This window comes from Leguminivora glycinivorella, chromosome 9, assembly GCF_023078275.1.
Source record: "Leguminivora glycinivorella isolate SPB_JAAS2020 chromosome 9, LegGlyc_1.1, whole genome shotgun sequence".
In the NCBI taxonomy this organism is placed as follows: domain Eukaryota; kingdom Metazoa; phylum Arthropoda; class Insecta; order Lepidoptera; family Tortricidae; genus Leguminivora; species Leguminivora glycinivorella.
The window spans coordinates 16,810,698-16,831,301 of NC_062979.1; the positions used below are offsets into that span (position 1 = coordinate 16,810,698).

At 39.3% G+C, this 20,604-nt stretch overlaps 2 protein-coding genes across 4 annotated transcripts; one reads left to right on the forward strand and one right to left on the reverse strand.

The window, feature by feature from the left end:
- Positions 1–96: 96 nt before the first annotated feature.
- LOC125229696 (transmembrane protein 127-like) lies at positions 97–14,765 on the forward strand. Its single transcript, XM_048134598.1, has 5 exons — positions 97–269; positions 1,567–1,815; positions 2,835–3,134; positions 3,758–3,872; positions 13,088–14,765. The coding sequence occupies exons 1-5, from the start codon at positions 245–247 to the stop codon at positions 13,266–13,268; spliced, it is 870 nt and encodes a 289-aa protein (XP_047990555.1). The 5' UTR covers positions 97–244; the 3' UTR covers positions 13,269–14,765.
- LOC125229693 lies at positions 4,490–11,479 on the reverse strand. Of its 3 annotated transcripts, XM_048134594.1 has the most exons (3): positions 11,213–11,479; positions 10,302–11,108; positions 4,490–10,171 (listed from the first exon to the last, which is right to left on the reverse strand). In XM_048134594.1, exon 3 carries the CDS (start codon positions 9,915–9,917, stop codon positions 5,157–5,159), a length of 4,761 nt encoding a protein of 1,586 aa, XP_047990551.1. In that variant the 5' UTR covers positions 9,918–10,171; positions 10,302–11,108; positions 11,213–11,479; the 3' UTR covers positions 4,490–5,156. The 3 variants fall into 3 exon arrangements, with proteins under 3 accessions (XP_047990551.1, XP_047990553.1, XP_047990552.1); XM_048134596.1 differs by lacking the exons at positions 10,302–11,108; positions 11,213–11,479 and having other exon boundaries at positions 4,490–8,884; positions 10,034–10,295; XM_048134595.1 differs by lacking the exons at positions 10,302–11,108; positions 11,213–11,479 and having other exon boundaries at positions 4,490–8,884; positions 10,030–10,295.
- Positions 14,766–20,604: the final 5,839 nt, after the last annotated feature.

Genomic DNA, 20,604 nt, shown 5'->3' on the forward strand with positions numbered 1-20,604 from the left:
AATAATCATTTCGCATACATTTTCTAATCTGTTCCGTCACAGTTTAGCCAACATAACTGGCATACGGTAACTAAACGTCAAACGTGAAGTCTTCGTGATTACTTGTGTCGTTTCTTTGCCCTATCGACGACAGCATACAAAATCATGTTTATTTATGTAATAGTTAATCACACCTAGTTTAGAGCTGTTGTAATTAGTGATATTCGACGAATACCCGTCGCTTTATGGTAGTTGGAGCATCAACATGGGCTGTTTAGCTTGGATTCGAGGTACTTAAAACATCGCGTCCAACCTTGGACACTTATTGTGCTTGAATATACGCAATTACCAGGTTTATATGTTGTCAATGCGCTAACATGATTGCAAAGTGCTAATACTTTACAACGGCTGATAGTGAAATGTGAATATTGACGTGAATACCAAATGTTGAATAACCATGAACGTTTATGCACATTTTTAGTACGAACTTTAAAGTGTTCGTATTAATTTAATATTTGAAGTTTTATATGGCTTCGTAGTGACATCTAAGCTATTGCGGTTATATTTGTTTACACAATATTCAGCACGACCTCCCTCAAAGATACACCCCCTACATACGCCTATTTATAGTTCTGTCAGATGATGTATTATAGCGGCGATAAGTCCTAATTAATTACTTAGCGTCTAACATTGTTTTCATATTTTGAGCTTGTTAGTGCTAATATTTGTAATTTGTATACTTATGTGAAGGATGTGGACGGTCTGACTGAAACAAAGCTTAATAATTATATTCCACGGTTTTATTTTATGTTTAGCAATAGCCATATATATATTTTCATGTTATAAATACTTCAATAAGAATTAAAATCAATATACAATTAACATATAACAAAACTGTGTAGGTCTATTATAGTAACTAATAGTTATTTAGCGCATATATAACATACCATGTTCTATTGATTCAATATGTATGTTGCAATGAAATCAAAGTGATCCAAGACAGGATATTATACTCTAATCCGTCTGCATGTTCTGCTTGTGTTGTATTCACTCACTATTAATTTCATGTATTTCCTCAATATTGCTGCCTATTGTTTGATTTATAATTCTATGAATAAGGGATCTGACTGTATTAAAAATAAATAATTTTACACCAAGCATTAAATAAAACTAAAGATTAATAAAGGAACATACAGAGCTGTGATTTTTATATACAATTTAATATCTGTCCTACAGAAGTTTTATGTTAAGATTTATCATCAATAACATCCATACTAATATTATAAATGGGAAAGTGTGTGTGTCTGTTTGTCCATCTTTCACGACAAAATGGAGTGACAAATTGACGTAATTTTTTAAGTGGAGGAGTGGCATAGGCTACTTTTTGTCTCGTTCGAACGCAACCGATGCCGTAGGAAAAAGCTAGTATTAATGTAAAGAAAAGTTCTGTCTATTTCTAACAATAGATAGATAGATTTATTTTTTTATCATTTATGTATACTATGATACAAATCAAAGCATTTTCTGGTGTAACAAAAATATAATAACAATATACACATACATATTCAATATTTTATTTATTTACAGGCTTAAAAATAACCCTTCCATTCAAAGACAAGGAATTGAATAAAATAGCGGCTTTCTTCAACGTGACCACCTTCCTCCTCACCTGCGCTGCCCTCGTGCAGCCCAGCTGGTTCAGGATAAAGGGGCTGCACTGCACTCAAAGCCTGTCGCTGTCTCAGTTCTTCTCCTTTGATGAAGACGATGACTATGATGATCAGATTAACATAGATCAGGGGGGAGACTTTGATCCGATGAAGAGGGATTACCCTGGTGAGTTAAAAATCAAGTTTTTTTTTTATTCACAATACGAATTGATGGTTGTTCTCTGCCAGTGACCAGCACTTGACTGATTGTTTAGTCAATAATTGACAAGATACCCAAGGTTAAACAATGCCTTTTCTTGCACAGAATTTAAATTGTATTTGCATGTTTCATATTATTTAATATTTGCTGAAGCCATTAAAAAAAAAACGTATCTCAAGTCACAGGCCTTTTGCTTAAAATACAACCAAAAACATAAAGTGACTGCTATAGTATGTCGAAATTGGCCTTTCTTTAGAAATGTGAAAGAAACAAGTTGGAAACAAGTGGTAAGATTTTTTTTTCTGCAGGGAGGCCAATTATTTTAGCAGTAAAAGGAATTATTTTTAATTGGCCAAATGTTATAAGATAAGCTTAGAAGGAAAATTTATAGCCAGTGGGGTTTCCTGTTGGGTTATATATACAGGCTGTAATTTTTATAACCAGCAATATCTAAGAAGGTGGTCATATAGCTGATACATAACCCAATACAATTAAAAGAAAAGTAGGGCTAAATTTTTCATAAAATATGTACACCGCGCGCGGCTGTGCATTGCAGTAAAAAATTGCATGAATCACTAAATCAACAAATGAAAGGTAAAGTGTAGGTAAAATAGAATGAAATATTAATTTAAATAAATGTTTTTTTTATACAGCAGCCCATCACATCCAGGAAATATAGACGTTATAAAAATTACACCCTGTCATAGTTAGGACATTTATATTATAGTGTCTAAATAACCATTAATTTATGTTAATAATATTTAGTAAGTCCTTTTCTGGATATCCCACACTATCAGAAATTTGTTTAAGGAATTGTCCTGCTTTAAAATAAGGAAATAGCATATGTTAATATTATTCTTATTCCTGTATAATAATGTATTGTAATTTTCATATTTATTTCAGTAATATTTTCCTGTATACATTTGAATTTTGAACTTAATGCAATATGATTTTCCTTAATATTCATCTTTCTTTTTTCATTTCAGGTCTACCACCATGTACAACTCCAGAGACCATCACACTCATGAGAGTGCTCATCCTATTATGCTTCATGGTGCTACTATGTTCCTCCATCGGAATCCTCATCAACATTACCACGTTAAACAGCAAAGCCATCAAGATGCTCCGGAGAAACGCCATCCCGAGCATAATGTGTGTGTTCTGGGTGATCGCTATAGTCGGTGTGTGCTATTACACCACTGTGGTGTTGGGAAATGCGAACAACTATGATCCTAATACAATACAGGTGGATTATGAGTATGGCTTCTACACGATAACTGGCGCGGGTGAGTCATTTATTATTGTTTTATCTGGTTACATGAAACAGAATAGGACTTTAAATATCCAAACATATGCCTCTGCAGTGGTTTTGGTACTATGAGTTGTTTGTGTTACTAATTAATCGTATCTAACATCGGTATGCGTATTGAAACAGTAAAGGCGCCTTTGCTACGAAAAAGGTTGCTAAAAAAGCAAACCAAAACCACTACTCATGTTATGAAATAAAAATGTAAAAGTAATATGACTGTATAAGCAAGAGGTTATATCAACCGAATATCGAAAAAAAAAGACAGTTTATCAAATACCCCACCGGAACTCTTTCACGTAAAATATTATACACACATAAACCATACCTGTATTCCCAAAATGGATAGAGCACATAAAACTGTTCAAGGTTGGAAGTAAACGAAATCGCGATATTGCAGTGACAGGGTGCTAGCTCCACACACAAATTAATATGTTGTTCCACATGAATTTTGCAATAAAATGTCAACTTTAATCGTCAAATTTTTGAGTTGGCATCTTATTGCAAAATGCATGTGGGATAACACATTATTGCGTATCAGCATCCTGTTATAAGGTTCGTCCTTTAGCGACAATAGTAAAGAAACTCTTTGAATATGTGTAGGTGCTCTAGCATTGCTAGCATCGGCCGCCAACTTATGGGGGGCGCCACTCTCCAGCGATGAGGACATTCAGCGGCGAAACCTCATGGAGGATTGGGACGGTTACGAGGCTCACAGGTAAATATCTCTTGAATTCTTCAATTAATTCAAAGCATGATAGAACACATTATGAAACATCTGAAGTTGGTCGTAACGAATATTAATAGGTATTTATCATATTAAATGGAAGTCAGTGGAATGTCATATGTTACTCCATTTAAACTAATAGAGGCAGTATCGACACAATCGCAGTGAAATACGTAACCAGAACATCATGGGATCTTCAGTATGTACTTCCCACAACATGTACATTGATAAGATGACCAAGAGTATCAATATCACTTTAGATTTTTTTAGACCCTCTAGCCCGTACACTTCAGTAAAAGAAATACTGGACTGACAAAGCCCATACAAAAAAGCGTACGCCTGAAATGTATGGGCCTTTTAGGCTTAAAACTAGATGGCACTGTTCGCAGCCAGGAAGTGGCCAAAATCATATTTTCCCCAAATATTTTTGCGTGTTTTTATAAGAACAAATGACATACTTATTTATTATAAAATCATGATATCACGTCAACACATTTAAAAATAAATACATTTGTAAGCATCATCAGTGTAGTTATGATAGTATTTAATAGGTGGTAAATCGTAGGGGAAGGGGGGGCCAGACGGGGTGGGGGGCAAGACGGGGCAGACGGCTTAAATCACGACAGAATTAACCAATCAGGTGCGTGTTACCACCTGACGTCGCGCCGCCATCTTGTCTATCAGTCGGCAAAGTGCATACGGAAGTACACCACGCGGTTTGTATTTTTTCTGGAAAAAACGATTTTTTGCAAATATCTAGCGATTTTTTCACATAATTTAGTGCGTGTATGTGTACTTAAGTAACAACATTTCAGCCAAGACTTAAAGTTATTCACATGTGACGATATCTTCGCTAACAGGTAAGAACTTGTTTTTCAATGTATTGCACAATGCTTTTATCCAGTATTTTTTTAAATTCAAAATGACCTGTCGGGGCATGACGGGGTACCAATGTTAGGGGCAAGACGGGTAGGTACCCCATCATGCCCCACTGAGAATACCGTTTGTTTGAGCCTGAACTCAATGGTTTAAATAAAACAGTATAAAATATTACCATTTCTTTTAATGGATTTTAAATTACAGGTTTTGTCTAGGACACGCGACAGAGAGAGTTTTCGATTAGTAAAAAAAAGGGACGCTGGTGCCGCGCACCGTGCTTTTATATGTTAACGCCCTGACTGGCAACACAGACAGAAGATTGCAGGAGGCTGGATGCTTCAGATTGTACTTACGATCAGAAGCATCCAATGTTGTTACGTGCTAAACACACACTAACTAAACTCTTTTAAGGTGAAATTTGGCGCTCCTTATGCCGGCTTCGGCGTAACCGTTGAAATTTGGCGCGTAAGCTGGTGCGAATTTGAATTTAATTCCTTGACCAGCTGCAAATTCAGAGAGGTCACTTTCATATAACTTAAAAAAATCATTAATTTCTTTAGCTGCAGCTACAAAGTTTCTACCATTATCGCAAAACAATTCCGCAGGTCTGCCGCGCCTAGCGATAAACCTGCGGAGAGCTAGCACAAATGCATCTTTAGATAAGTCGCTCACAGCTTCTATATGAACACATTTATATCTTAAGCATATAAACAGACACAAGTAACATTTGGTGATTTTGCATCCACGCCCCCGGCGATCTGTTATTAAATAGGGCCCTGCCATGTCTACAGCTGTTGACGTGAATGGAAAATCAGCCTTAATTCGCTGCGCTGGTAAATTTCCCATAATATTTTTTAAAGTTTGGCCAGCGATACGTTTACAGGTGACACAATTGTGGGCCGTGCTTCGTGCCAAATTCCTGCCTCCGATCGGCCATATCTCGTCTCGTACTGAGGCTAGCAATGACTGTGGCCCTGCATGTAAGAGACGTACATGTTCATGTGTAAAGATGAGTTTAGTTAGTGTGTGTTTAGCACGTAACAACATTGGATGCTTCTGATCGTAAGTACAATCTGAAGCATCCAGCCTCCCGCCTACTCTCAAGAGGCCTTGAGAGTCGATGAACGGGGCCAGGGTTAGTATGTGTGACTTGGGACTCAACCTGTGACCTTTGCGAAGCGTTTCAAGCTCTGCAGAGAATGACTCCTGCTGTGCAAGTTTAATTAAAGTGTGAAATGCGTCTGTAAGCTCCTGTGCTGAAAGTGCACCAGTTAATTTAGGCCCACGGGGCTTACAGTTATTTATGAAACGACGCACATAGGCCATAGTACGTTGTAGCTCTGTATATTTTGAAAATCTGTCAAAATCTATAATAGATGAGGTGTCTGTGTTAGTAGTGAGCATTGTTGTTACTTTAATTTCAGGTAAGACCTCCGGCTCTACAGCGCTTAATTCTGGCCATTCATTTTCAGGCTTTAATAGAAACTCGGGGCCTTCCCACCACAGAGCTGTCCCTGAGACATGTTGTGGATCCACACCACGAGTTGCAAGATCACTTGGATTTTGTTTTGTAGGTACATGTCTCCAGGTGGCTCCGGGAGCAAGGCTGTCTATAGCTGCTACCCTGTTGGCCACAAAAGTTTTAAGCTTTGATCTGTCTGTTTTTAGCCAAGCCAAGCAGCAGCTAGAGTCAGTCCAGAATATTGTGCGAGAGACAGGACGTCTCCAGGCTCGTACTACGGCTGCATATGTTTGGGCTGCTAACAAGCACCCGGCCAATTCAAGTCTAGGAATAGATGTGCGACGGATTGGAGCAATTCTGTCCCTCGCACACAGCAAATGTACTTTCTGTTCACCGGATTCAGAAATAGATTTAACATAAATGCAGGCTGCATATGCAGTCTCCGCCGCGTCAGAAAAACAGTGTAACTCTATTGTGCAGGTTGCCTCACATAATACATATCTAGGTATGCTAAGTGATTTTATGTGATGTAAGTTTTTAATGAATTTTGACCAGATGTGCTGTATTTCAGGAGAGACTGGCTCGTCCCAAGCTTTGCTTTCTTTCCATAAGGTTTGAATTAATATTTTAGCTTTAACTGTGCATAAACTTAAGAGTCCTAATGGATCAAAGACTTGGAACGTGTCAGATAAGATTTTTCTTTTTGTAACTATTTTATCAGAATGATCATTTTTAATGGAAAAGTTTAGTACATCTTGGCTAGGTTGCCACCCTAGTCCAAGTGTTTGGCAAGCTTGACTCAATGCTAAGTGATCATCTTTATTAATATAATCTGACTTTAATAGCGCGTTAGAATTCGAGCGGTATTTACGTAAATTGAAACAACCAGAGGCTAAAGCCTGTGAGACACCTGCTTGTATACGAAGCAGCTCTATTTCAGAGTCTGCGCCTGTTAATAAGTCATCACAGTAAAAGTCATTTTGTATAATAGTCCTAACTAAAGGATCCTTGCTTTCAGCCCCTAACTGCCACAAACAGCGTGCTGCTAGCCAGCTCGATGAAGCAAAGCCGTACGTAACGGTATTTAAAGTTAGTGAGCGTATGGGTAAGCGCTCATCTTCGCGCCATAGAATAACTTGTAGGTTTCTATCTATTTCATTCATCATAATTTGCCTGTACTGTTTTTCTATGTCACCAGATAGCACGTACTTGTACTGTCGGAATCTAAGCAATATGTCAAACAGTGGGCTTTGTATGTTAGGGCCTACAAGCTGAATATCATTTATTGAATACCCAGAAGAGGTGGGACAGCTAGCGTGAAAGACTGTGCGCATGCGTGTAGATTCACTCTCCTTCATCACGGGGTGATGCGGGAGGTGATTAGCTTTGTAACATCGCTCAGACTCCGACAGATGCCCTAAGTCTCTATATTCATTTATGAAATCAACATACATTGATTTTAGTTCAGGTTGGTTACTAAAACGTTTCTCTAAACTGAATAAACGCTTTTTAGCTATGTTAAATGAGTTGCCTAAGCAGTCCGGCGAGTCCTTTAGAGGCAAGCGCACAACGAATCTGCCGTCAGATTGGCGGTAAGTGTTTTCAACAAAGTGTTGGTTTATAGGGTGAGACTCGAACTCACTCCCATTTTTAATGGAGTCCGTTTCAGACGGTAGCTCCTCTGTTTCCCAAAATTTGGTCATTTGGGCCGACAGATCAGAGAGACAGAGGTGGCTGCGCGTGTTCCCTGTATGTAAATGAGCCGAGGCTCCCTCTACCGGTCCCGCTATTAACCAGCCTAATTTAGATGGGATTAGGAAGGTGCGCTTGCTCGTTGGCAATCTTTTTGCAGCACCTGTCACAATAGTCCAAAACATTTCCACTCCCAACAGCATATCTATTTGGGATGGAACGTTAAATGTTGGGTCAGCAAGCTGCACAGAGGCAGGTAAGTTAAGGTGACTAATGTCTACATAGTTTTGTGGAAAGCGACTAGTTACTTGATCTAAAACTAGAAAGTCAATTTTGGCATTAAAATCACTGAGTTTAGATTGAATATGAGCTGCACAAAGCACAGGTTGATAGGTCAGAGGCGTATTTCCTATTCCTGTTACATTTGAGGCAGTTAGAGGCTGACAATCAAGATTTAGTTTTTGTCTCAAATTATGAGATAGATAATTAGACTGTGAACAACTGTCTACAAGACATTTAACCGTTTCTTTTTTGTTGTTCACAGGGTTGATCACTTCAATTAGAGCTGTTGAGAGCAATGACTCACTAGTGCTAATTAAAGTGCTAGCAGTGAGGGTGTTTTGCACCGCTGCACTGTCAGAGGTTAGCATAGTCGAGGAGCAAGCCACATCCGACCTAGCACTATTTGCAGGTTGGGCTGTTTGTTCCGTGCTGGCTCCTGGTGGAGAAGTGTTGAGTGTTTGTGTGGTATGTAGGTATGTATTGTGACGTCTCTTACATACCCGGCAACCGTTCAGCTTGCACTGACGGGTCTCATGGTCCGGTCGGAGGCAGACATGGCACAGCTTCAGACGTGACGCCTGCGACCAGCGCTCGTCGACTGACATCTTTTTAAAGGCTGGGCAGTCGTACACTCTGTGATCACCATGGCACACGATGCACGGCCGACCCTTGTGGTCATCTTGTTTCTCTGAAATCACGAATGTTTTTATGTTTTTATCATGTTTAAATGAAGTTTTATTGGCCACAGGCTCTGGCTTGTGGTTAGATTGTTTTTCTCTCCTAGAGCGATACAGATTTTCTAAGATGTCTGCACGATTACTAAGAAATCCCCTAAAGTCATCGAGTGATGGCCACTCTTTGAGAGTGTTCCTATGTTCTTCCCATTTTGCATTAGTATTGACGTCTAACTTAGCCGTCAATAGGTGAACTAAAATTGTATCCCAATGCTCTGTCGGTTGACCTAATGTCTTTAGGGCCCGGAGATTTTTAACTACATGATCATTAAGGAATCTTAAGGCCTTATCCGATTCTCGCTGTATGGGTTCTAAATTAAATAGAGAATTTAAATGGTTAGTAATCAGCTGTCTTTTATTACTGAACCTGTCACACAAAATTTTCCAGGCTTCAGTATAATTGTTAGCGGAGACTTCTAAGTTTGCTATCACTCTGGCCGCATCCCCTTCAAGATAAGAGCTCAGATAATGGAATTTGTGAATAGGTTTAATGTGATCATTATTGTGAATTAAAGATTCATAAAGGTCCTTAAATTCCATCCACTTATAATATGAACCATCAAATTTAGAGATTTTAATTTGAGGAAGCTTGAAGCCGAGATGCTCAGAATGACAGCCGTTCGATGAGCATGTTCTGACAGAAGTCTCTGGAGAGGGTTTTTGAGCTTGAGAGCGTTCAAGAATACACTGAGCTGCAGCTATAGCATTATTGATATGGGTTTCATTGTTGTCCCGTTCTGCAAGTTCAGTGTCTAAATTTTCAAAATTAGCAACTTCGATTGAAGTTTGCAGCTCGTCAAGTCGCGTGGATAACTCTATAACCTTGTTTAATCTTAAGGTCAGCTCATTGAATTTAACACCTGATAACACTTCATCATCTGAAATTTTGTCTAAGTAAATGCGGAATTTGGAAACTTGACCTTTAATCGATCCGCGTTTAGTACGCAATTCTGCTAGAAGAGCCTCCCTTTTAGCTGCCTCAGCCATGTTGAATTATGTTTTTAACTGGGCTAGCAAACAAGTCAAATACAATTTTAAAAAATAAAATGTCAAGTTTAAAGTTATCCACGTTAGAAATAAAAATGTGAAAACAGCTTACGCGCCTTTTAAACTTCAACAGCTAGGCCGAGGTGTGTTGCGGCAGCAGTCCCTTGGACAACTTGCCACGTGGTGGCAGGTATGGGCGTGGCACTACAGATGTGGCACGCGACACGCACTGCGACGGTTGTCCACGGAATCCACTGAAATTGTGCAAACGAAACTGTGCATAAGCGAACACAAACCAAGATGCAAGCAGGCGCGATGTTAGAATAGAACCACTTTGCGTCAGCGTAATTAGAAAGAAATAGATCCAGTTGAGTTTAAATTCACCTTTTTTTAAAGAAGAAAGCAGTGCCTTTGATTGCAAATGAATTTATCACCTTACGTTTTTATCACAAAATAAGAATGGCATATGCAATTTCTATTAAACTTTAAACGAAACTCAATTTTAAAATTAAAAGTATGGAAAGAACAATGCACTTTACTGATTTAAGCAGAAAAAACTCGAAATGCAGTATGCGTTAAGCTAGGCTATGGAAACGTTTATATGTCAGCGTGGCTTTTGAGGTTAACTTCACACTGACAATTTGCAGATGCGTTCTGAAACTAAAACACAAATGAAGGCAATAATACGCAGCGAGCTCTCTCCTAATTTTAGATTGATGGGGAACTAGTGAAATTTGAATTTAAAGTAAGGTTGTCAAGTCAGTACGGGTAGAGGTCAAATAGAGGTTAAGTTGTTTACGAGTTCAAAGTTGAGTAAGTAGGTAGATATATAAATTGATGTTAACTAGGTTGGGTTGGAATGAATTTAAATTTAAGGTTTGTAAATTGGAAAATGAATTTAAATTGGAAAAAGACTAGGGCTATTTATAGTATTTGGGGGAAACAGAATTAGGTGGGTATGGGCACTTCTCACGGCACTTTCCTTAAAAACTCGCCAGCCGCCACACGCTGCCGCCGGGTGCCGCGCCTTCGACGCTCGTCAGGTTTTTTCTTTGTTCGCCGCAGCTGTCCCCCAGGAGACTTCGGGAACTTGATATTCGGCTGGCGGCGATGTCCCTTTTCTGGCTTGCGACGTCTTCTTCTGCTCCAGGCCCAACCCGTTCCGCCAAGATGGCCGTTGTCTTGAGGTGGCTATAAAAATTTAGAGTTCCTCTCTCCGCACGTGTCCTGTCTACGGTCGCCAAAATGTTTGAGCCTGAACTCAATTGTTTAAATAAAACAGTATAAAATATTACCATTTCTTTTAATGGATTTTAAATTACAGGTTTTGTCTAGGACACGCGACAGAGAGAGTTTTCGATTAGTGAAAAAAGGGACGCTGGTGCCGCGCACCGTGCTTTTATATGTGTCGCGACGGGGAAACCGCGGCGCTTCAGTCTTCATTCCTATTGGTCCGGCAGCTCGAGGCTCTGGCCGCTGCTCATTGGATCAGCGGGGTGACCGGAGGTTGGCTATCCTGTCTGTGTTGCCAGTCAGGGCGTTAACACCGTTTTAAAATAACTCACACCAGACAAATAAATACGCTTTATCTTGTTCTAGCATGGTGAGAAACTATAAAAAAAAAACTAATAGAGGTGATTGGTCCGATGAGGCAATGAAAGATGCGGTCAAAGCTGTGATGGAAGGACAAATGGGCTATTTGTTAGCAGCCAAAACATATTCAGTCCCACAGACAACATTGGAACGAAAAGTGAAGGCAGCTCGTGAAAGTGCAGATAAAAATGAAACGATAGACAAATTCAAGGTTGCGTTAGGACCAAAACCGCGAGTTTTTTCTGATGAAGAAGAGCAAGAGTTATGCAAATATATATTAGATATGGAGCAATCCCTGCTGGATCTTTAGCCAATCCTGAAAATTTGACTACAACCTCGGAACAAAATAACCAGACTACGAGAAATTCAGTTGAAAACATCTCTGTTTCGGCATTGCCGAGTAGTTCTGTAGCTGCAGCTGCAGCGTCTGTACCTGCTGTGGTTGAAACAGATGATTCGTTGAGACTTGAGACTGATATTTCTACAGCGGCCTCAACCACAGTTGCAGATGCAGATGTCACAGCACATGGCATACCGTCTACTTTAGTATCCGCTACAGCGTCATCCCCTGAACCGGGTTGTTCAAGTTGGCCCGATAATAGGTCACGAACTCCAGATGAAGCGATTTTTTCAGTTGCAAGTCCGCAGCAAATAATGCCCATTCCAACAACGCGAAAAATTTCCCGTGTGAATAGGAAACGAGGAAAAACCGCCATTATAACATCTTCGCCATATAAAAGTGATCTAGAAGAAACAATCAAGAAAAAAAAGCTAGCAGAGGAAGATAAAAAGAGAAAGAAGGATATCAGGGAACTGAAGAAAGCCCAGAAGATAGCCCCTAAAAAAAAAGGGACAAACAAGAAAAAGACATCGAAGAAAAGATCAACTACTGAAAACAGTGACAGCGATTCTGAAAATACGCCATGTTTATATTGTAAAGGCTTATATTTGGAGTCGAATGAAGGTTGGGCTGCTTGTTCGGCGTGCGGAAAGTGGGCTCACTGCAGCTGTGCCGGTGTAGACGACGAAGATGCTGATGCAGTCTTCACTTGTGAATATTGTGAGCAGCAATAGTCGTTTTGCTATGTACCCCATCTTGCCCCTAAAGTGGTACCCCATCTTGCCCATAAGGGTGCCCCATCTTGTCCCATGTATGGGGCAAGATGGGGAGAAAGGACTTTTTCTAGTTTTTTAATTTTTGAAATTTTATTATGTTAATTAGATTCTTAAAATGACTTTAGTAATGAAGACTGATTACCAAAGTTGATTTTTAAAATAAAACGAATCCTTAAAATACAATATGGTCAATTTTATTGGGCATCAAACCTTAACTACCCCGTCTTGACCCCCCTTCCCCTATATAAATAATCCTTGGTGTTTGCATCTAATTTTTCGAAAAAGTTTTTCATAACATACCTCTGTTGATTTTTGTATTTTCCGACACATAACATTAACAATAAATTTGTAAACTGGGAAAATTGAAAATTAACTCATCCGGCAGGACTCGAACCTGCGAAATAATTTGCTTAAAGCTATTTGATATAAATAAATGATTGACAATGACGTATCCCTTTCAGCGTGGGCCCCACCCCGTGCGTGCCGGCGCTGCCGCCGTACACGCCGCGCGCCGACGGCGCCGCGGACGACTACACGGCGTCGGCGCTGCCGGTGTACGCGCCGCCCGTGCTCGGCGCGCAGCAGTACTTCCCCTTCGACGACCTCTCCATACTGCCGCCGCCGCCGCCTTATACCCCCTAAGGTTTTTAGCGTTTTACATCTCTCCTTAAGGTGCGGCGTGAAATAGTAGAAAATATATGAAGCCGCCGTTTTAACGGTCACATTTTTGATCTAATACTTATATGGCAACAGTTAGTCACGGTACGCATGCCCCCGTTTGAAGGTCGATGTCCCGTAAGTCCCGTTGAAAAAGGAGAATTGTTCCAGTCATGTCTCTCTACTACAGTATGGTATATCCATTTTATATAATTTCTACTATTTTATGTCAAACTCTATATGCGAATTGATTTGTAATAAGTAACATTGATTCGCGTTTAAGTAGAATCGCACTTATAATTTATCACCGCCATTTTTGTCACTGATCCGGGGCAATTCCTCTGCCGTTCGCAATAAAATGCGGTCATTGTTAATTATTCTACAGTTCTTTCATTCATTTTGTTTATTCATTCGCAAGTAGGTAACAATTTCCATGTCAGTATTTATGTTAGTTTAGTTATGGTAATGGTACTTGGTTTTTGACTATTATTTGGTGATTTTCCTTTGCTTCGATAGTCGTAGGTAATTTGCCTGTACAATAAACCGACAACGCCAAATATTATTTTACCCGCCGATCGCGATAGCAAGACGTAGGTCGGTTGCGTCGGCGCGCAGCGTGTATTCATTATACTCATAAATATCGGCGTCAAATCGGGAATGGATCTTTACTCTTTTTTTATTTAAACATTAGACTCTGCATATAAAATGAAGAAATGACAACGCTTATTCCCAAATTATACCGATCTTGATGTGTTTTATAGAATAAACGGGCCCATTTATTTTATTTATATATTTAAGCTGAACTTAGGTAAAATTCGAATCGTGTATTTAATAGTACTGTAGTGTTTTATTAATTTCATATTTCGATCTCGAATATTATGTGAGTCTCTTCAGATTACATCAATAACTCCAAAACCAGGTGGGCTACTCACTCCATATAACATGATGTAGGTTATTTAAAAAATATATAAAAGCGTGGAGTTATAAATGAAATTAATTGTTATTTACGTGTAGAAAGCATAATGTTCTCTTTTGTATATGTGGTTGTGAGTTTATTAACACGTTCACTTCAAAACATGTGATTTGCCATTTTAGTGCCTATTCATGTCGTACTTCTCAAAATGCTTTAAAATTATATTTAAAAATAATGAAAATTCGGTTCGTTGTGTACATATAGCTATATAGTTTAACCCTATAATAGTATTTTTATTAGTGTAAGTCATGGACGAAATATAAAGCATTTTCTTAAAATAGCATTAATTAAGTATATATGGAATAAGTATTGATTATGTTAGTATATTGTAATAGTATTTATTTAAGTACGTTATTTTTTACCTTATACAGAAACTCCTTAATGTTACAATTGCCCAGTGGCCTAAGCTGTTATAATTTATAGCGCCCATTGTTGGGCACCTCTGAATCTGAAATATTTAATAATGAAACCTCTCGAGGCCTTAAAGTGGATCCTCAGATGGCAATAAGCAATAATGATGAATTAAACGAGAGTTTACTAGAAATAACGTTTAATTATAAGCTAATTTATAAAAATACACTCGTAAAACATGTGTCACAGAGTAGCCGCTTAAACAAGACAAGTGACATGACATTGACGTAAGGATCGTCAAGCGCGAGACGGATTCGCAAGGCGCGAAATTCGAAATTGACATTTAACACTCCCTTTGAATTCGAGCCTTACAAGTTACTCTAAACAACAATAATACAATATTTAGTTTTAACAATAGTGCGACTGTAACATAAGCACAAGTTTAAACAAAGAAAAAAAAAATTAATCATATAGCTCCAAGTGAACACATTCCAAGTTTGGATCTGAGAAAATTAAATGTATCTTTTGACAAAGCTTTTGTGAGAATATCAGCATATTGATTTTTGCTGCTAACAGCTTTTAAAGTGATAATCTTTTGCTGATACTTTTCCTTAATAAAATAATATTTCACTTCAATGTGTTTACACCTTTTATGAAAGTTCACATTTTTGATAACACTAATGGCACTTTGATTGTCTAAGTGAAGACACAGAGAATCTTGTTTGTATTCACCAATGTCGCTGAGAAATTGTTTGATCCACATTGCTTCCTTAGTAGCTGCGCAAGCAGCCATAAATTCAGCCTCGGTCGTTGAGAGGGCCACGGTTTGCTGTCTTTGACTAGACCAAGTTACTGTAGCCCCACTTTTTATAAAGACATAACCGGTTACTGAACGACGGGAGTCTAGGTCATTAGCATAGTCAGCATCACTATAACCGGTAACTTCGGAGGACTCATTAGACTTTTTGTAATAGAGACCGTGGTCTTTAGTCTCTTTCAAATATTTGAAAATTCTTTTCACCGCATTCCAATGTGTTTGATTATAGCAATTAAGAAATCGACTCACCAGGTTGACGGCAAACATTATATCTGGTCGACTCACAATTGCCAGGTGCATGAGGGATCCCACTGCTTCTCTATATGGCAGACTCCTCTCAGGCTCTTCTTCTCCTTTTTGCAACTTCATGTGAGGGTCGACCGGAACACTGTTGGTATTAGCATCATGCATGTTAAATTTATTCAACATTTGCTCTATGTATCTTGTTTGATGAATAAATATATAGTCATTGGACCTTTCAATTTGCATCCCAACAAAATTGCTAGGCTTATCCAGAATCTTAATTTTAAAAACTTTATTCAATTCGGTAGTTACTGTTTTTAAAACTGTTTCATCTGTCGAGAATAATAATCCATCATCAACATATAGACATAGATAACATTTCTTATTATGAACTTGACCAATATAGACACACTGGTCAGCTTTACTATTGACAAAGCCAAACTTTTTCAACACTGAATCAAATTTGCTGTTCCAACATCGGGGCGCTTGCTTTAAACCATATAATGATTTGTTAAGTTTACATACCATATTTTCTTCATGAGGAAGTCCTTCTGGGGGAGTCATGTATATGGTTTCTTCAAGCTCACCATAAAGGAAAGCTGTCTTGACGTCTAGTTGAACCATTTTGAGGTTTTGTTGAACAGCCACAGAGAGTAGTAATCGAATAGAATCATACCTTACAGTTGGTGCGAAGGTTTCTTGATAATCAATACCTGCTGTCTGTGCATATCCCTTAGCACACAGGCGTGATTTGTAACGCTGACCTGTTGGTTCTTCTTTGACACGGAACACCCATTTGCATCCTATGACTTTAGCATTTGGGGGTTTTTCTACCAATGTCCAGGTATTGTTTATCTCATGAGCATCCAATTCTTCTTTTATGGATTTTCTCCACTTTTCTGCAGCTGGTGACTTGATCGCTTCTTTATATGAAGCAGGAACATTTTCCGGAGGTATGGCTTTTAAGCACAGATAAGTACTTTCTTCTGATCTCTTAGTACCCTTATTCTGTCTAGGTCTCAGCTCCATCTTATTGACTATCGGTGTATCCAGAGAAGTATCAGGTACATAGTCACTATCTGAGGTGGATCTGTTTTCACATACTGTATCATATGAGGTGTCAAAACTTGAATTATCTGTATCACTGACACTTTCCTTTGACATCTCATGAGTATTATTGTTTTCTGCCGAATCTTTTGAAGATATTTCAACAGGAACATAATCTCTCTTGACAGTAAACTCTAGAAATATAGCATCTCTGCTCTTTATCACTGTAGTAGTCCCCGGTACTATAAATCGGTAACCTTTAGAATGATCACAATATCCTATGAAAATCATTTTGTGTGCTTTGGGATCCCACTTCTTGCGTTTCTCCTTGGGCAGGTGGACCATAGCTTCACAGCCAAATATGCGCATGTGTTTCACATTTGGCTTTCGTCCAGACCACATTTCTTCAGGAGTTTTGAATGATAATGACTTAGTCGGAGAGCGGTTGATCACATAGGCAGCGGTGTGAACTGCGTCAGCCCAATATTTCTTTGGTAAGTTGGCGTTCTGAAGCATACATCTTGCTCGTTCGACTAAGCTTCTGTTCATTCGCTCTGAGACCCCATTGCTCTCTGGGCTATACGGTGTGGTTGTTTGGTGTATGATACCTGCACCTTTCAAGTAGTCGGAGAATTTCTTGTTGACATATTCGGTTCCACCATCCGTACGAATCACCTTGATCCTGACATTGAGCTGATTCTCTACTTCATTTCTAAATTCTTTAAATTTTTCTAAAGCATCTGATTTGTTGTGGAGAAAGTACACATACACTTTCTTTGAGAAATCATCAACAAATGTAATGAAGTATTTGGCTCCACCAAGCGACGGAGTTTCCATGGGCCCACATAAGTCAGAGTGAACCACTTCTAGTAAACTTTCAGCTTTGGGGCCTTCACTTTTAAAAGGTAATCGGGTCTGTTTACCTTCCTTGCATGTTATGCATGTCAGATTTTCTATTTTCTCTGAGAAATTTACATCTTCAGCATTTTCAGTCATTTTATTTAGACTCTGAAAGTTAAGATGTCCCATTCTCTGGTGCCACCGGTAAGTATCCTCTTCTTTTTCAACCTCAGACATGCATGCATAGCCTTTTTCAGGCATATCTAGCCGGTACATGTTGTTGATGTGAGTTCCTGTAGCTACTATCTGACCTCTCTTGTTTGTTATAGTACAGCCTGTGTCGTGAAAATTCACTCTGCCTCCAGTTTTTGCAATCTGACTGACGGAAAGAAGATTGTTAGCCAGCTCAGGAATATACAGTACATTTGTAAATAGCACTTTGTGCTCCTTGGCTTTATCATCACAAGTATCTAAAGTTACTTGTCCTGAGCTATGCACAGATACCACTTCTTTGTTGGCAACTTTAATATTCTTTATCACAGGGGTTGTCTCATTTTGTAGCAAATTTTTATCCTTAGTAAGATGATAAGCTGCTCCTGAGTCTATATACCACACATCATCTTGACTTGTTGTAGCTATGAACACTGCAGCGTATGACGCACTGCTTGACCTGTGACTATGATGCTGTGCATTCTTTGGCTTTTCTTTGCACTCTGGGCTTTTATGGCCATATTTATTGCAAGAATAACACCTAGGCCCTTTAGTCTGCTTCTTGTTACTTCTATGTGTCTTCTTATTAGCAAGAAATACTGTTGAATCCATCTCAGTACATCTGACATCTTGCAATAATTTTGATTTCACATCATCATTCGCCTGCCCTTATCCCATTCATTTGGGGTCGGCGCAGCATGTCTTCCGCTTCCATACCTCCCTATCATCCGTCATTTCATCATTCACTTGCTTTCGCTTCATATCATCTCTCACGCAATCCATCCACCTTTTCCTCGGTTTTCCTCTCCCGTTACTTCCTTCCACACTCATTCGCAATGCCTTTCTCGTCACATGACTTTCATCCCTTCGCATCACATGCCCATACCATGCCAGACGATTAGCTCTTACTTTTTCTACTATCGGTGCAACTTTCAGGCTTCCTCTTATATACTCATTTTTTATCTTATCCATCCTTGTCACGCCACACATCCATCTTAACATTCTCATCTCTGTTACATGCAATCTCTTTTCATCCATCACCTTTAGGGCCCAGCACTCTGATCCATACATGACGACAGGTCTGATGATGGATTTATAAATTTTACCCTTCAATCGAAGAGGCATCCGGGCGTCGCAAATAGTTCCCGTAACCTGTCGCCATTTCATCCACCCTGTGCTAATCCGGTTTTTCACGTCCCGATCGATATCGCCATCGCACTGTACGAGCGAGCCAAGGTACTTGAAGTCGGAGCAGACCGGCAATAAAGTGCCATCGAGTTCTATGGCAGCAAAACTAGAGAGACCGCCGAAATCACAGAACATATGTTCTGTTTTAGATCTGCTGATCTTCAAGCCAACATTCTCCAGCCTTTGCCGCCATGTCTCGAGTCTGCTCTGTACCTCGTGTCCGTCTTCACCGACAAGCACAATGTCATCGGCGAAAAGCATACACCAGGGTACCTCCTCCTGTATGTCCGACGACAAGGCGTCCATAATAAGCAGGAAGAGGTACGGGCTTAGAGCCGATCCCGAATAATTTTGATTTCACAGAGTCAGAGGTAATTTTCATGCCAGAGCTTTCAATAGCTATGATCATAGGCTGATACGATTCTGGTAGACCGGAGAGTAGCAGTGTTCCGAGCCATTCATCATCTACTTTGAAGCCTATGTTCCGGAGCTTATGTGCAGTGTTCATAATTTTGCTCACATATTCTTCTACATTTTGACATCCATTTAACGAGGTATTACAAAGATCACGCAGCAAGCCGACTCGGCGTGTCAGCCCAGAGTCGTCGAACGCACTTGACAGTTTCTCCCATACTTCTTTGGCGGTGCTGGCCTCCTGAATGTGCACATAATTTGTAGGATCCACAAGAAGAATTATCTTTGATTTTGCTTTTGTGTCTAGTTTTGTATCTACTTTTGCACCTTCAGCCGGTTCAACACAATCCCACAACTCTTCGTGTTGAAGATAAGTTTTTACTGCAAATCGCCATGTAGCGTAGTTAGCACGGCCGGTTAATTTTTCAATTAATGCCATTTGGCTATTCGATGCCATTTTCAAGTGTTTTATTGGTTAACACAAACGAAATAACACTTATTTGACGAAATAAAAACTGCAAGTCACTGATTGTTCTAGGCCGATTTTTATGTCCACAAATTATCACTTTTTCTGAGAGTTATTGCACTGTCTTCTTTTCTGGGCTTTACTGGGCCCATAACCTGATGAATTAAACGAGAGTTTACTAGAAATAACGTTTAATTATAAGCTAATTTATAAAAATACACTCGTAAAACATGTGTCACAGAGTAGCCGCTTAAACAAGACAAGTGACATGACATTGACGTAAGGATCGTCAAGCGCGAGACGGATTCGCAAGGCGCGAAATTCGAAATTGACATTTAACAAATAACCATGCCTGTAGGAATTGCATAATTAGGAATAAAATAGAACTCTAGTAGGAATGTACAAGTAGCGGCATCATGTAACTCTAGCGCTGACCGTTATTGCGCTGAAGTCAAAAACAGGTATCTCGGGGGATTACAGGGGGCGAAGGGTATGCGTCCCCATGCGCAGCTATCCCCTCCACATTTCACTCAGCGCTAAACTTACGTGCCACCACTTACAAAATATCATATTATGTTTTTTAAATTCATATCATGTCCTTTTATTTAGGACACAGACTACACACTCATACACAATTTCACATAAAAGAGTACCGGGATATCACACATAAGTTCAACTTTACTTGCGAAAATCACTAAATTACATGTAAAAACAAAATCTTAATTTCGCTGTATAATATCCCAAGTTACGTAAATTATTTTGAGTTCTAATT